This window comes from Grampus griseus (genome assembly GCF_964374135.1).
Source record: "Grampus griseus genome assembly, chromosome: 9".
Classification (NCBI taxonomy): Eukaryota; Metazoa; Chordata; class Mammalia; order Artiodactyla; family Delphinidae; genus Grampus; species Grampus griseus.
Window position 1 is genome coordinate 6,290,170 of NC_139003.1, and position 15,632 is coordinate 6,305,801.

Genomic DNA, 15,632 nt, shown 5'->3' on the forward strand with positions numbered 1-15,632 from the left:
TGGGTTTTGCGGCAATGCCCAATTGCTGTAAAGGTTTTGAAGCTCTTGCTCTCAAGTTCTGAACTTATCTTCTTGTGGATGACACAACAGTTGGGTACGAACGAAGAGGAGCAAAGACAGACAGAGAGACAGAGGGTGATGGCTAACCTGTCTCTAGTGTTCGGCGCACGCCAGGCACTGCCCTAGGTAGCTGGCACGTGTTGACTTATTTAATCTTTACAACTCATGAGGAACGAATTATCATCGTTCCCATTTTATAGATGAGGAAAATGAGGCACAGGGAGGTTAAAAACGTAAGAAAAATGCATCAATGACAAGGCAGCAGAGCTGGGATCTGAACCCTGAGATCCTGGGCTTAAAGTCTGTGGGCTTAACCTCCAGGCTGCACTGCCTTGCATGAGGAAAAGCAAAGATAGAGCGCGAGAGGATAGGGAAAAAGGTGAGACAACCCAGGAAGAAAGGAGCAGAAGGCAGTGTGAGGAGAATGCACATCGGGAGAGAGGGCTGGAGAACCAAGGCAAGCAGAGAGGGGAAGGGAGAGCTTTGAAAGCGGAAAGCTGGAGCGGCCAGATTAGGGAAGCAGCTCTGGCCGGCAGGTGGCAGGAGGAGGGGGTGGGGCAGGAGGCAATGGTGAGAAGGGGCAGGACTGTGTGTGGGAGCCGTGGGGGAGGCAGAAGTGGACAGGCCCCTTCAGGTTTCGGGGGCCCATTCCGCCTGGTCGCACAGTGGCCGTGTCTCCGCTTCACAGGGAGCTGCTTCCTGTGCCTGGTGGATGTGGTACCCGTGAAGAACGAAGATGGGGCTGTCATCATGTTCATCCTTAACTTTGAGGTGGTGATGGAGAAGGACATGGTGGGGCCCCCAGACCGTGACACCAATCACCGTGCCCCTCCCACCAGCTGGCTGGCCCCCGGTAAGTGCAGCTGTGCTCTTGGGCTGGTGCAGGAATACACGGTCTCCCTTCCCTGGGGCCGTGAGGCTGCCCGAGGGCAATGCTCTGTAGGAAGGGGTGCGGAGGGGACCCCTTCAGGGATGGGGGAGGGAACATGGGGGACACGGCCGGTCCCCTCCAGCTCAGCATGGACAGGTGCGGTGGAGTGACTGAGCCCAGATTCACAGGTCCCTGGGGCAGGAGCATGGCTGGTTTCATAGCCTTACCCGCTTGGGGTCCCACCACAGCATCCCCTGGGAGTGATCCTCTCTCCAGCCCCAGGGATGGGGGATTCACCCTTCCCAGATGGCCCTGGCCACTTCGGGGCAGCCCCCTCTGCTCGTGAGAAGGCCCCGTCTCTCATGGACTCAACTCTGTGAAGTTTCTCTCTCTGGTCCTTGTTCCCGGACGGGTCAGCTCCCTGCCGTGGCCTCGGCTACTTGAGAAGAGGATGTGAGGGGACTCCTCCCTGTGGCTGGAGGCGTGGAGGCCTCACCTCATCCCCCCATGACTCAAAGGCTCAGACACCTCCTCCTCCCCCTGCGTGGCCTTTTTGGGTTTAATTTTTTTCTTCTTTTTTGCTGTACGCGGGCCTCTCACTGCTGTGGCCTCTCCCGTTGCGGAGCACAGGCTCCGGATGCGCAGGCTCAGCGGCCATGGCTCACGGGCCCAGCCGCTCCGCGGCACGTGGGATCTTCCCGGACCGGGGCACGAACCCGTGTCCCCTGCGTCGGCAGGCGGACTCTCAACCACTGCGCCACCAGGGAAGCCCCACTTGGGTTTAATTTTACATGTTCCCTGAGAGTCATGGCGAAAGAAACCACCTCTTGGTTTCTCAAGCTCTAAAGTGGCAGCATTAGTAACACTGGCCCCACCTGTTCCATGGGTACCACCTCCAAGGTGGCAGGGTACGGCGGGAACCCGTGGCATCACTCCTCCATGTGGATGCAGGCCCTGCCATTTACTGTGTGACCTCCAGCAAATCACATAACTCACTGACGCCTAAATTTCCTCAAGTCTAAATGGAGGTAATGATACCCGATGGGTGCAGTGGTGAGAGCCACAGGTGGTTTATGTAGAGACTGCCGGTGATGTGAGGCTCAAGAAATGGTGGTTTATTATTGGCGGAGTCTTAGATACAACTGCACTCTAGACTTTTTCTGGAGACTTGAGTTCTGTGCAGTAGGAGTGGGGGTGGAGGGGTGCCGGCGGCTCTCGGGGCTCCCACTTTCCCTCCTCCCTCCCCTTGGTGACTGGGCTGCAGCTGCTAGGCCTGGCCCTCTCCCGGGCTGCTGACGCCACGCACCTCCCCTCTCCCCGCAGGCCGCGCCAAGACCTTCCGCTTGAAGCTGCCCGCGCTGCTGGCCTTGACAGCCCGGGATTCGTCGGTGCGGCCGGGTAGCGCAGGCGGCGCCGGTGCCCCGGGGGCCGTGGTGGTGGACATGGACCTGACGCCCGCGGCGCCCAGCAGCGAGTCGCTGGCCCTGGACGAGGTGACGGCCATGGACAACCACGTGGTGGGGCTCGGGCCGGTGGAGGAGCGGCGCGCTCTGGTGGGCCCGGGCTCGCCGCCCGCCTGCGCGCCCGGCCCGCACCCGTCGCCCCGGGCGCACAGCCTCAACCCTGACGCCTCGGGCTCCAGCTGCAGCCTGGCCCGGACGCGCTCCCGAGAGAGCTGCGCCAGCGTGCGCCGCGCCTCCTCGGCCGACGACATCGAGGCCATGCGCGCTGGGGCGCTGCCCCCGCCGCCGCGCCACGCCAGCACCGGTGAGGGTCGGCCCCACCCCTGCAGCAACTGCCCGGCTGCGTCCTCAGCCGCGGGCCTGTCCATTCCAGGCCCTCAGCTTCCTCCCTCTCCGCCCTGTCCTGTGTGCCTGGGAGATGGAAATCCTATTAAGCGCTTACTTAATCCCATTAAGTAGCCTTTTATTCCATTAAACGTGCATTCATCCCGTTGCATTCTTCCACTCTCAGAGCAGGTGCTGGCCCCGAGAAGCTGGCTCTCCCAGGCTGGCCTGGAGCGGGGATGCCCACGGGAGTCGGGAAGGCGGGAGAGGCATCTGGGTCCCTGCCACCACCTGGGCCTCTGGCAGGCTCCCAGTGCCTGCTGAACAGACCCGTATAGAGGCTCTTTCCCCTTCGTCATCTCATAGCTGCGTCAGGCGCGCTTCCTTACGGTGGGGAGGGGCCTGCCCTCACTTGTTTCTCAGGGACTCCACTCCTGTTTCCTGAGCTGGCCTCAGTGAACCCCACGGCCTGGCTCCTGCAGGGCCCGTCTCCATCTCAGCTCTGTGTCGTCGACCTGACGGCCTTTGCCCCTGCCTGCCTGCCACCCTGACCCCCTTTCCCCTCCACCCCAGGGGCCATGCACCCCCTGCGCAGCGGCCTGCTTAACTCCACATCAGATTCGGACCTCGTGCGCTACCGCACCATTAGCAAGATTCCCCAAATCACCCTCAACTTTGTGGACCTCAAGGGCGACCCCTTCCTGGCTTCGCCCACCAGCGACCGGGAGATCATAGCCCCCAAGATAAAGGAGCGGACCCATAATGTCACTGAGAAGGTCACCCAGGTAGGTGTCCAGCTCGCTGGCTCTCCGCTCACGTGGGAGGAGCTTGGAGGGAGTGGAGTGGGAGTGGACTGTGGTCAGAAGGGGGGGTGGAGGGGTGCAGTCAGTGAGGGCCTCCTGAAGGTGGCGGACGTGCCGGCTGGGGGTGAGGGTGGCGTTTCAGAGCTGGGACGAGAGAGATCCTGGAGCAAGGGAGACTGGAGGGGGTGCCCAAGGGAGGGGCAGATACAGAGGACAGGTGGATGGGGCTCAGGGAAGACAGGGCAGTTGAGGCCGGGCACCTGGCAGGGTGAGGGTGGGTGGGAGAAGGTGGCCAGGGGGCACAACAGAGTCCTGGGGGCAAACCAACGGGAAGTTTCCCGTTAGAAGGGGCCACAGAGGTCAAGGTTGGGGGTCCTGATTCTTCTGGGCCAATGTGATGAGCCAGGCAGAGGGTGGGAACCCGGTGCTAGGGCCAGGCTGGCCTAGAGGTGCCCACCCCTGTCCCCAGACCATGGGAGAGGAGAGTTTTCCTTCCCAAGTCGGGAGGGGAGGGTATGGAGTTGGGCGCACAGATACAAGAGGGGTCAAGTCCCCGAATTCCAGACCAGAGAAGATTGCCAGCCCCGGGGGGGGGCACTGCCCAACACTGCCCAGTGGCAGGGCCAGCCTGGTCTCCTGCCCCCTCTTGGCAGCAAGCCAGCCCCACTGCCCAGTCCATCCCAGCTCCTTCCCGTCCTGGCCTGGGGGTGGGGCGGGGGAAGGTCAGGACTGAGAAGCCGGGGACGGAGGGGGCTCCCGGGCCACACCTGGCTCGCCTCAGTCCCACCGCCCCCTCCAGCTCCTTTGGGCTCCCTGAGCCGCCCGAGTGAGGGAGCTGTCCGCGCGCTGCCGTGGGCCTCCTCAGCCCTCCTCCTGGCCCCGCTCCGCTGCCGCCTTGGCTCTCTGGGTCCCTGCCAGGTCTCTGGCCCCTTGGCCTTGACTCCAGAACGTTCCCCCCGACCCTAGGCCCCATATCTGGCTGCCTCGGCCTCACCCCCTCCCACCTCTGCCTCTCTCGTCCTCACCTGGAGCCCTGCCGGCTGCCCTGCCCCTGTGCCCACAGCGTGTGCTGTCGTGTTGTGGTCTGTGCGCGCCAGCGTGAGCCTGTGCTCCTGGCTCTTTGGTGGCCGGCCGGTCGCTCCATCTCTGGGTGTCTGTCTGACTCTGGCTGGCTGGGCACTGGACCGGCGGGGCGGGGGTGTCGGAGAGACCATTAATCTGCGGTGACAGGCCGGGCTGCCGGGGGGAGGGGGAGGGGCACGGGCCGCGGGAGTGGCTGCAGCGGGAGCCCGGAGCAGCGGGCCGCGGGGGAGGGGGCCTCTGGCCGGCGGGCGGGGGCGGGAGCCCGGTGCCGGCGGGGCGGGGGTGGGGACCTGGGAGGAGGAGGGGCCGGCTGGAGGAGCCGAGGTTCCTACCGCGGTGCCCTGCCGCTGCTGGGCTGGCAGCGGGCAGAGCGCAGCACCCTGGCAGCGCGGCCGGCACCAGGGGGCCATGGGCGGCCTGAGCCAGGCGGGCTGCTGTCCGCGCTCACTGCCAGGGTGACCCCAGCCCCGAGGCCCAGCCCCAGTGACCCTGGCTTCGTGCCAGAGGCTGCCCTGGGAGCCAGGCCGCCAGCGGCTGGGGCGCAGCCTGGGCCGAGGCTGCTGTTGAGGTGCAGGTGAGGCGCTGGCTGGGCCCTTGGGCCCCGGGCAGGCAAGCTGGGGGGAGCCAAGTCCTCCATGGCGGCCCCAGCGGGGAAGGCGAGCAGGACAGGGGCTCTGCAGCCCAGGGCCCAGAAAGGCCGGGTGAGGCGGGCCGTGCGCATCTCCAGCCTGGTGGCCCAGGAGGTAGGTGACCGCCCCAGCCCCTCCCCTCCCTCCGGGGCGGGGGCACCGAGTTGGATGCGGCCCAGAGGGCTCTGGCTCCAGGCCGGGAGAGGGCTTCTGAGATGCAGGATGGTTTGGGAGCCCTGGGATCTGTGGCCCCGCTCGTCCCACTCCTGGCTCCGGCTTGCTCGCTCTTATCCAGACCCGCTGGGCCTAGGTGAACAGTGTTTTTCTTGCCAGTGCTTCCCTTCTCCTTGGGCTTCCGTGGCCCAGCCTTCTAGCTCGAAACGCACAAGGAGAAGAGGGGAGAACAGGAGCGAAGTGGGTGCGCGGAGAGGATGGCGGGGAGACGGGGGAGGAGAGGATGGCTTCCACCCCCACCCCACCTCCCCCAGCCAGCGGGCAGCAGCTGGGCCTGGCACAGAGGCGCAGGGGCTCCACCCCTCCAGCGCTCTGTGTGTCGTGAGCGGACCCTGTGGCGGGCGAGGGAGGCGTGGGCTGCTTCGGGGGTCTAGGTTGGGGGGCTGGGACCCGAGGAGGCTGGGGTCAGAGGCCACTGGTTGAGTGGTGAGGGCAGGCTGAGCCGGGCACCGGGTCCACCTCTTCTGGGGCAGCCTGAGGTGCTGGTGGCTACGCTGTGGTCCCCCAGGCTGCCGACTCTATGGGCACCTCCTGGGAGCCACGTCTCCAGCCCCTGGGGGGCTTCTGGCAGAGAGCCAGAAGCCAGCTCAGAGAGGATGGCCCGGGGAGTTGGAAGCGGCTCACGGGTGGGTCTGAGAATCCCACCCCTGTCGCCACCACCAGCACCTAAACTCTCTGCCGTGGCTCCTGTGACCCTCCCAGCTGGGGGACAGGTGTGGGAGGGGATTCTTCGCAGCCACAGGTGAGGCCCGGGGTTTGGCTTAAATGAGCTTCAGTATTCTGTGTGACAACAGGTTATGTAACAGGGGAGGTTATATACCGGCAAGGCCGTGTGGCGAGCTGGTGGTTGCAGAGCTGAGCAGCCCGGCTGGCCCCCACAGGAGGAGGGCTGCGGGGCCGGGCCTCGTGCCCTGGCCTTGCCCCCGGCATGTGTGCTTGTGTCCTGGGCGGTGCTGGTCCTGCTGTGGGCGGACTCAGGTAGGGGGCAGGATCCCATTTGTCAGGTGTGGTTCAGCACCGCCTCCGGGGGCCTGGCCTCTCAGGTGTGGTGAGGAGCCCCATCCGGGAACCTTCTCCTGCCTCCTTGTCTCTGAGGGCCCTTTGCAGTCCCCACTTGACCCCTGAAAGTTCACCGCCCATGTTTTCTGCCTTAAGGAGCAAGGGGCTCGGGCTGAAGGCAGGGCAGAAGCGGGGGCCTAGAAGCCACGTGCCCCTTCTCCTGCCCTAGGCCCCAGCTGCCCACCCCACCCATCCTGTGCCTCTGGAGCCCCTGTGGCCAAACCCCTAACTATGGTCCATCTTAACTTCCGGTTACTTCCACTAATGAGGGTCTCCACACAGTCCATCTGGTGAGGGTGGTTCCAGGGGGTCCCCAGCTTGAATATGAATGGGAGTCTGCGGCTCCACCCACCACGGCCCTTCCCAGCACAGAGGCCTGAGGATGCGGGGCCCTGGTGCTTAGCGCTGCTCCCGCGGGGCCGGCAAACTTGGCTCTCAAGGGGGCGGGTGAGGCCTTGGGTTTGGCTGCCCAGGGATGGCAGGGCCAGGCTGGGAGAGTTTGGGGATTCTGAGGGGCAGGAGGAGGCCGCAGGGGGACAGACAGAGGCTCCTGGGACAGCGCGAGAAAGCTGGTCTCGGCTCCTCTAGTTTGGCTTGGGGGGAAAGAGGGGTGTGACTTGCTGCCACCTGGTCCGGATGGCGAGCCTGCCTCTGCCTGGGTGATGAAGGGGCAGGACAGGAGGTGAGCCGGTGCGGGGCTGGGTGGTCACTTCTGAATGGCTGCCCTGGGCCAGGGTGAGGAGGGAGGGGGAGTGAGTGTCATGGTCTCTCTTTCCGGGATGCCAAAGGGCCTGAGGCTGGGTGGCTGGTATCCTTGGGCCAGACGCATGAGGGGACATTTAGGCCCTCAGTCCCTGGGCCACCAGCAATGGGACTTGTAAGGAGCTGCAGTGACCACCACCATTTACATCGCCCAGGCCGGAAGCTGTAGTCCATAGAGCATTATCTGGACAGAGACTGTAGTTATGTGGGACGTGTGTGTGTGTGTGTGTGTGTGTGTGTGTGGTGTTTGGGGGGGTGGGTAAGATCTCACGGTGGGAGTTACATCCATAGCTATCGGTCTGTACTGCTGGTGGGGAGCAGTACTGTGGGTGTTACTGCTCGGTGCCCTGGACTCAGCCAGCCGGGAGGTCCCGTGCCACGTGGGGAAGGAGCTCTGGTGAGTGGCCGTGTCCGCTTGTCTGAGGTGGGCTTCCCCGCCTACTCTGCGTGGCCTCTGCTCTGGAGGGCCCAGCAGAGATGCTAGCTGCTCCTGCCCTGGAGGGCCCCACGGTCCGTCCTCCCTGCCCAGACCCTGGCTGGACATCATGCCCTCACCTGCACCTTCCCCGCCGGCTCAGGTCCTGTCGCTGGGGGCCGACGTGCTGCCGGAGTACAAGCTGCAGGCGCCGCGCATTCACCGCTGGACCATCCTGCACTACAGCCCCTTCAAGGCCGTGTGGGACTGGCTCATCCTGCTGCTGGTCATCTACACGGCGGTCTTCACGCCCTACTCGGCCGCCTTCCTGCTGAAGGAGACGGAAGAGGGTCCCCCGGCCCCCGACTGCGGCTATGCCTGCCAGCCGCTGGCTGTGGTGGACCTCATCGTGGACATCATGTTCATCGTGGACATCCTCATCAACTTCCGCACCACCTACGTCAACGCCAACGAGGAGGTGGTCAGCCACCCCGGCCGCATCGCCGTGCACTACTTCAAGGGCTGGTTCCTCATCGACATGGTGGCCGCCATCCCCTTTGACTTGCTTATCTTCGGCTCTGGCTCTGAAGAGGTGGGTTGGCAAGGAGGCAGGGGCAAGGGGAGGGCAGCGGGGGGTGGGGTGAAGGGGTGGGTGGGGACAGAGGGAGGGTGGCAGACGCATGGCAGAGCCCCAGCTAACCCGCACCTGCTCCCCTTTCCATGTGAGCCACTCCCCAGCTGGAGCGGTCCAGAGGGCTCACCTTTTCCTAATGTGTCTGTGTCCAAAGTGGCCACACGGAAGTGCCCTGGAAGCTAGTGGGAGCTCTGGCCGGGCACCTGAGGGGGGGTGCACCTTTCCGAGCCCCACTTTCCTCATTCTGGCTCTGGGAACCGTGAGCCCTTTGTCACAGAGCTGGCACGAAGGTGAATGGGCTACGTGCTGCGCCCAGTGAGTGGGAGGCGCTTTTATTTTGAGGAGGTCCCGGGGAGAGCTCCTCGGGGATCTCGCCTCCGATGTCCCGCGAGAACTGCAGCGCCCCCGCTCCTCGTTTGCCCCCCTCCCCCACTGAATATCCGCCGACCCCCATAGCTGATCGGGCTGCTGAAGACGGCACGGCTGCTGCGGCTGGTGCGCGTGGCACGGAAGCTGGACCGCTACTCCGAGTACGGGGCGGCCGTGCTTTTCCTGCTCATGTGCACCTTTGCGCTCATCGCGCACTGGCTGGCCTGCATCTGGTACGCCATCGGCAACATGGAGCAGCCGCACATGGACTCCCGCATCGGCTGGCTCCACAACCTGGGCGATCAGATCGGCAAGCCCTACAACAGCAGCGGCCTGGGCGGGCCCTCGATCAAGGACAAGTACGTCACTGCCCTCTACTTCACCTTCAGCAGCCTCACCAGCGTGGGCTTCGGCAACGTCTCGCCCAACACCAACTCGGAGAAGATCTTCTCCATCTGTGTCATGCTCATTGGCTGTGAGTGCACCCCTGGGGCGGGCGCGGGGGCCAGCCAGGGGCCCGGGGTCTGGGAAGGGCCCGAGACAGAGGAGAGGGTGGGTGTTAGAGGAGCCAGAGCGGGGCCCTGGGCCTTAGAGACCCCAGGGGCCTCCACATGGCATGTCTGGGGCTGGGACACCAGGGCAGAGGCGCAGGGCAGAGCCGAGGGGTGTGTGTGCCTGGGCTTTTGTGTTTGTGCATCTCGCGTGTGTGCTTACAATGAGACGTGACTGCATGTGCTTTTGACCCGGTACAGGGGTGGGCGGGGCCCCTCAGACGCTGACGGCCCCACTCACCCCGCCCCCAGCCCTCATGTACGCCAGCATCTTCGGCAACGTGTCGGCCATCATCCAGCGGCTGTACTCGGGCACGGCCCGCTACCACACGCAGATGCTCCGGGTGCGTGAGTTCATCCGCTTCCACCAGATCCCCAACCCGCTGCGCCAGCGCCTCGAGGAGTATTTCCAGCACGCCTGGTCCTACACCAATGGCATCGACATGAATGCGGTGAGGCCGCTGGGCTTGGCCTCTGGTTGATGGTGGGCTGGAGGGAGCCGCGTGATGGTAGGGACTCCTCCTGATGTAGCGGGCACGTCTCAGACCGCCAGAGTCACCCTCCCCCGTGGTTCAGGTGGTCCCAGTTAGCGCCAGGCGGGACCCTGAGAGGAACGTTACCCTCCTTTTGCCCATGGAGCTCGTTTACTGGGTGAGCGGTCGCTTTGGGGCAGGTGCTAGACCAGGCTGTGGGTGATCGTGTTTAATCCTTACGACAGCCCCAGGCAGGAGCTGGTCTCCGAGCCTCACGCGTTAGAACGTGGAGGTTAGAGCAGTGAGGCGTCGTCCCCAAGGGTGCACGGCTGGAAGGGGTGGAGCTGGAGTGGGCACCCAGGTCCTTCTCCTGATACCGGACGCCCTGGTGCTCCCCGCTGGATCTCCGGGTGGGGGTGGGAGTGGGGTCCCGGGAGAGGGCATGCTGAGCTGCCCCCTGCCTGCAGGTGCTGAAGGGCTTCCCCGAGTGCCTACAGGCCGACATCTGCCTGCACCTGAATCGCTCGCTGCTGCAGCACTGCAAGCCCTTCCGAGGGGCCACCAAGGGCTGCCTGCGGGCCCTGGCCATGAAGTTCAAGACGACGCACGCGCCGCCAGGGGACACGCTGGTGCACGCCGGGGACCTGCTCACCGCCCTCTACTTCATCTCCCGGGGCTCCATCGAGATCCTGCGGGGCGACATTGTCGTGGCCATCCTGGGTACGGCAGGGACCGAGGCCTGGAGGGGTCCCACCCAGCCCGTTAAGGACACAGCCCTAGGGGCTGTGGCCCCGGGACTACCCACAGGGACCTTGGGCTCCTTTAACTCACTCAAGCTCAGGCCTTCCAAGGGGTCGGTGGAAAGGACTCTGGGGGTTTCCAGATTCTGCTTCCCTTCAGGGTCTCCTCACGGGCAGTGACACTCTTGTTCCTTAAAACAGGACCACATCCAGATGCTCCAGGGTAGACAGTGAAGGGAGGTTGTACAGCCTCAGGCAGTACAACCAAGCCTTCGCCTCCAAAGCAAAGGGAGTCCTGCCACTCTTCCCCTCACGCTCCTTCTCTGCCCTACCTGTGCACGTGGGCAGGTGTACCTGGGCACTGGGACTCCCTGCCCTCTGCCTGTCCTTCCTTTGGCCCTGGACACCTCAGGGCAGATGTGCCAACGGGGGGGGGGGTCTTTATAGATTTTTTATTTCTCAGTTCGGCATAAATACGTGCTTATGCCACAAACACCCCCAAACACAACTGAAACCAAAGTTTTGCTAAACAACGGTCGCCTTAACTACATCCTGGTGTTTCCTGTTCTATGCTGTGCTAAGCTGTGCTATCCTGTTTTCTTTCAGTAAACAGAATGCTGGTCTTGATTCACTACTGTGTTTGATCTGTAGTTTGAAGAACATTGTTTACGGGGGTGCAGTGTTTGGCCAGGAGGGTGTTTGGGATGCGGGCTTTGGGGGGTACCAGAGGAGTTAGAACCCAAGGAGGAAGCCAGGGCCACGGGCAGCTGCTGGCTGGCCCGCACGCCCTGCCTTTGCGAGCTGGGGGAGGATGGGCTGGTTGATGCTTCCCTGGCCCTGGGGGCTGGGGCCTGGCAGTTGGTGACCAGACTGAGGGGAGGCGCCCGGCCAGGGTGAGAATGCCTGGAAGTCAGGTGCCCGCTGCCTCTGCTGCCGCCCCAGGGGCTGAGCCCCCCTCTCGGTGGCCTCCAGGGAAGAATGACATCTTCGGAGAGCCTCTGAACCTGTATGCGCGCCCTGGGAAGTCCAACGGGGACGTGCGGGCCCTCACCTACTGTGACCTGCACAAGATCCACCGGGATGACCTGCTGGAGGTGCTGGACATGTACCCCGAGTTCTCCGACCACTTCTGGTCCAGCCTGGAGATCACCTTCAACCTGCGGGATGTGAGTGGGCCGCGCTGCATGCTGGGTGGCTGCCCCTTCGCCGTGTGACCTTCTCTCTGGGCTTGTTTCCCTGTCTGTCGAATGGTATCTGGGTCAGACCAGGTTGTGAACGTCCCAGCCTCAGCCCCGGTCCCGGGGCAGAGCTCACACCCCCCAACCCCACCTTCTCTGTTCGGCAGGGGGTCTGGCCGGGACCGGGCAGGCTGGGTGGGCGCGGAAGGGCCCTGACACCGTTCTTGGTTCCAGACCAACATGATCCCCGGCTCGCCCGGCAGCGCGGAGCTGGAGGGCGGCTTCCACCGGCAACGCAAACGCAAGCTGTCCTTCCGCAGGCGCACTGACAGGGGTGAGGCGGGGGGAGGGGAGGGGGCGGGGTCCAGGTGAGCCGGGAGGCGGGTGGGGGCGGGGTCTAGAGGAGGCGGGGCTGAGGGCGGAGCGCGGGGTCCGGCGGGTCTGCTCCCCCCAGGCTACACAGACCTTCCGGTCCTAACTTCAGTGTCCCGCCCCCCACCCCATCACCCCATCCTTTCAGGCCCACTGGAAATGTCGCCTCCTCCAGGAAGCCCTCTTCCACCCTCCAAGGCAGGGCCGTGCCTAAGTTTCTTTGGTCCTCACAGGGCTGGTGTCCTGGTGGGCACTGCTTTGAACTGATGAGGGGAGGAAAGACAGGACAAAGGAGGGCAAGGAGGCCAGCACGGGGGCTGAGGGCCCGGGGTCCCAGAGAGCCCCTCCCAGCAGTGCCACTGCCCGTGCTTGGGCAGCCAGTGGTCACAGACGACCTGGTCCCGCCCTCGAGTTCTCAGTCCTCTTGAAAGTGGGGGAAAGAGAGCAGAAGAAACAACTGGGGACAAACCAGGGCGTCCAGCCATAGTCGTCTCCCAGACCTGCTCCAGTCCCCTCCCCTCTTTTCCCCTCCCCTCCCCTCCCTTCTGTGCCTCCTGCCTGCTCTGAGGCCCCTTCTCTGTTTCCCACAGACCCGGAACAGCCAGGGGAGGTGTCGGCCTTGGGGCCGAGCCGGGCGGGGGAAGGGCTGAGTGGCCGGGGCCGGCAGGGGGGGCCGTGGGGGGAGAGCCTGTCCAGCGGCCCCTCCAGCCCTGAGAGCAGTGAGGATGAGGGCCCAGGCCGCAGCTCCAGCCCCCTCCGCCTGGTGCCCTTCTCCAGCCCCAGGCCCCCCGGAGAGCCGCCGGGTGGGGACCCCCTGACTGAGGATGGAGAGAAGAGCAGCGACACTTGTAACCCACTGTCAGGTAGGGGGAGGGCCCCCTGGGCAGGCGGGCGGGGCGTGGCCTCTGTCCCAGCCTCAACCCAGCTCTCTGGCTCCAGGCGCCTTCTCAGGAGTGTCCAACATCTTCAGCTTCTGGGGGGACAGCCGGGGCCACCAGTACCAGGAGCTGCCTCGCTGCCCCGCCCCCGCCCCCAGCCTCCTCAACATCCCTCTTTCCAGCCCTGGCCGCCGGCCCCGGGGCGATGTGCAGAGCAGGCTGGATGCCCTCCAGAGGCAGCTCAACAGGTGAGGGTGGTCCCTGGGATCAGCCTGGGCCCGGCTGTGTGTGTCCAGGGGCGCGGGCTAGTAGGGGTGGGGCATGGGCATACTGCAGTGTGGCCTGTGGGTTTCGGGCAGTGTCGTAGGGTGAAGTGGGTGTCTGCTCTGTCTAGGCCTGTCCACGTGTCCAGCAGCTTGACCCTCTCCTTGTGTTCAGAGCCGAGCCAGGGGCTGCCACACCTAGAATGAAGAGTGGACCTGGGGTTGACCAGTTGGCTGTCCAGAGGGTGGTCCTGAAGTTGCAGTCACTGGTGTCTCCACTTCCCTGAGACCCAGGGCGTCCTCCTCCTTCTCGCCCCAGGCTGGAGACCCGGCTGAGTGCAGACATGGCCACTGTCCTGCAGCTGCTGCAGAGGCAGGTGACGCTGGTCCCGCCTGCCTACAGTGCTGTGACCACCCCGGGGCCCGGCCCCACCTCCACCTCCCCTCTGCTGCCCGTCAGCCCCATCCCCACCCTCGCCCTGGACTCGCTTTCTCAGGTAAGTTCCAAGCACCCCAGCCCTGCCTCTTCTGCACCGATTCCACCCCAGACCGGCTTTGCTGCCCTTTCTGCTTGGCCTTGGGCCCCAGCCGCCTCCCACCCTGTTCCTGCCCTCATCCCAGGCTGTACTCCTGGAGGAGGGCTGCCCTAGGAGCTGCGAGCACAGAGCACAGCAGGAGAGCCCCCAACTAAGCCCCCAGACAGCTGGGCCAAGGAAGCCAGCAGGCCGAGTGGCATTCGCTCCCCTAGTGTCACCTGAATGGCCATATCTACTCAGGGTGCCTGTGTCATGGCTGTGGGTGGAGGGACTGTTGAGCCAGGGGCCTGGTGGTGGTGCTGGGTGCCAGCGTGCCCTTGGGATAGGGTCCCAAGCCCCTGCTGCGACTGATACCCGCTGGGTCAGGTTCTGCTGCCAACCGTTGACTCTCATGCTCAGCGCTTTGCGGGGTTGTCCTGAAGGCTCTGGCTAAGCCCCAGGGTAGCACTTCCGGCCCGCATCTCTCCCCTCCTGCCAGAGATGGGCCTCTGTTGCCCTTTGTCCTCTCCCAAGTGGACACGTGTGTTCCTGGCCTCCTGACGGGACAGCTGTGTCTGGGTCTCAAGAATGGGGCTCCTCTGGCGACAAGAGGTGGCCTGGGATCTGCTCCCCCCTCCCTCTGGCATCTGCTCTCCCCTCCCTCTGGCATCTGCTCCTGTTTGCAGACACCAGGGCCCACGTCAGCCAATGTGCCAGTCTCCCTTCACAGCCTCCTCCGCAGGGATCTCACAGCAGACTCGTCAGCACCCACAAAGCCCCCCCTGCCGGCCCTGGTACTCTGCCTGGCCTTCCGAGGCCTGGCCGCCCGCCTGCCTCTGTTTCTAGGTCCCTGAGTTCTAGATTGGAGGAAAGAACCCTGTCTCTCTCTCTGTACAGCTTCTGTGCCAGCTCAGGGCCCCTTATTCTGGATTGGGTTTGAATCCAGCAGCCATGTTCCCTGGGAAGGGGAGCGGCTGTGGCCTCAGGCTCTCCCTGAGTCAGGCAGAAGCTCCCGAGGCCCCCAGATGCCCGGTCTGGCTCTTGCCCACCCAGAGCGCGTTTCTCCCAGAGCCGGTGGGAGTCGTGCTCTGTCTGCCTTGGCCCTTCTCCTGTGCCCTCCAGGCCTCTTCTGTCTGTCGCCAGGGTCTCCTGACCCTCTCTATCCTCTGACCCTCCCCTGCCCCTTGGCTTCTAGCTTCTCACACTCCGGTTTCTTTGCAGGTTTCCCAGTTCATGGCGTGCGAGGAGCTACCCCAAGACGGCCCTGCTCGACGCCTCTCCCTGCCGGGCCAGCTGGGGGCCCTCACCTCCCAGCCCCTGCACAGACACGGCTCAGACCCGGGAAGTTAGTGGGGCTGACCAGTGTGGACACATGGCTCACCCAGGGTTCAGTGCGCTGCCTGGGCCCCTCCTGTGGAGGCCCTGCCCGGGAGGCCCTGGCCGCTGACGGGAGAGGAATAGGAAGGCACAGCTCCTCCTCCAGCCCTTGGGACCATCTCCTCCTGCGGTCCCCTGGGCCCCGTTGTGGGGGGGAGGGGCAGGGACAGGGCCGGGCAGTGGATGGGGGTCTGTGGTCCCCTCACTGCCCTGGGGGCAGTAGCCGGTCTAACTGCCGGAGGCACCCGGCCCTGGGCCTCAGGCACCTCAAGGACTTTTCTGCTATTTACTGCTCTTATTGTTAAGGATAATAATTAAGGATCATATGAATAATTAATGAAGATGCTGATGACTATGAATAATAAATAATTATCCTGAGGAGACTCCAGGGGTGCTGGGAGGGTGCCGCCATCAGCACGCTGTACCCCACGTTCACGTTCATAGTGTCCGGTGCACTGGCCTCTCTGAGGGAATCCAGGCCGATCTGTCTGTGTGCACAGGGCCTGCAGGGGCAGCTCCGACGTCTGGGTGTGGAGTCTGTGCCGTCGGGGTGCTCTCTCGGGGCTGACACAAGTCACC

At 64.3% G+C, this 15,632-nt stretch overlaps 1 protein-coding gene across 2 annotated transcripts in view; it reads left to right on the top strand.

The window, feature by feature from the left end:
• KCNH2 (potassium voltage-gated channel subfamily H member 2) overlaps window positions 1-15,337 on the top strand; it is a gene marked incomplete at its 5' end in the record, with an annotated part of 33,001 nt that extends 17,664 nt beyond the window's left edge. Inside the window, 13 exons of one of the 2 annotated variants that reach the window (XM_082661745.1) lie at window positions 749-913; window positions 2,255-2,698; window positions 3,292-3,503; window positions 7,867-8,295; window positions 8,794-9,181; window positions 9,510-9,709; window positions 10,198-10,450; window positions 11,443-11,636; window positions 11,883-11,982; window positions 12,611-12,883; window positions 12,960-13,146; window positions 13,481-13,658; window positions 14,898-15,337. In XM_082661745.1, coding sequence (XP_082517871.1) covers window positions 749-913; window positions 2,255-2,698; window positions 3,292-3,503; window positions 7,867-8,295; window positions 8,794-9,181; window positions 9,510-9,709; window positions 10,198-10,450; window positions 11,443-11,636; window positions 11,883-11,982; window positions 12,611-12,883; window positions 12,960-13,146; window positions 13,481-13,658; window positions 14,898-15,026 — 3,152 coding nt within the window. In that variant the 3' untranslated portion in view covers window positions 15,027-15,337. Of the gene's footprint in view, window positions 1-748; window positions 914-2,254; window positions 2,699-3,291; window positions 3,504-5,239; window positions 5,348-7,866; window positions 8,296-8,793; window positions 9,182-9,509; window positions 9,710-10,197; window positions 10,451-11,442; window positions 11,637-11,882; window positions 11,983-12,610; window positions 12,884-12,959; window positions 13,147-13,480; window positions 13,659-14,897 lie in introns of those variants that run through there. The other variant, XM_082661746.1, reaches the window with a different exon arrangement.
• Between the last annotated feature and the right edge of the window lie 295 nt (window positions 15,338-15,632).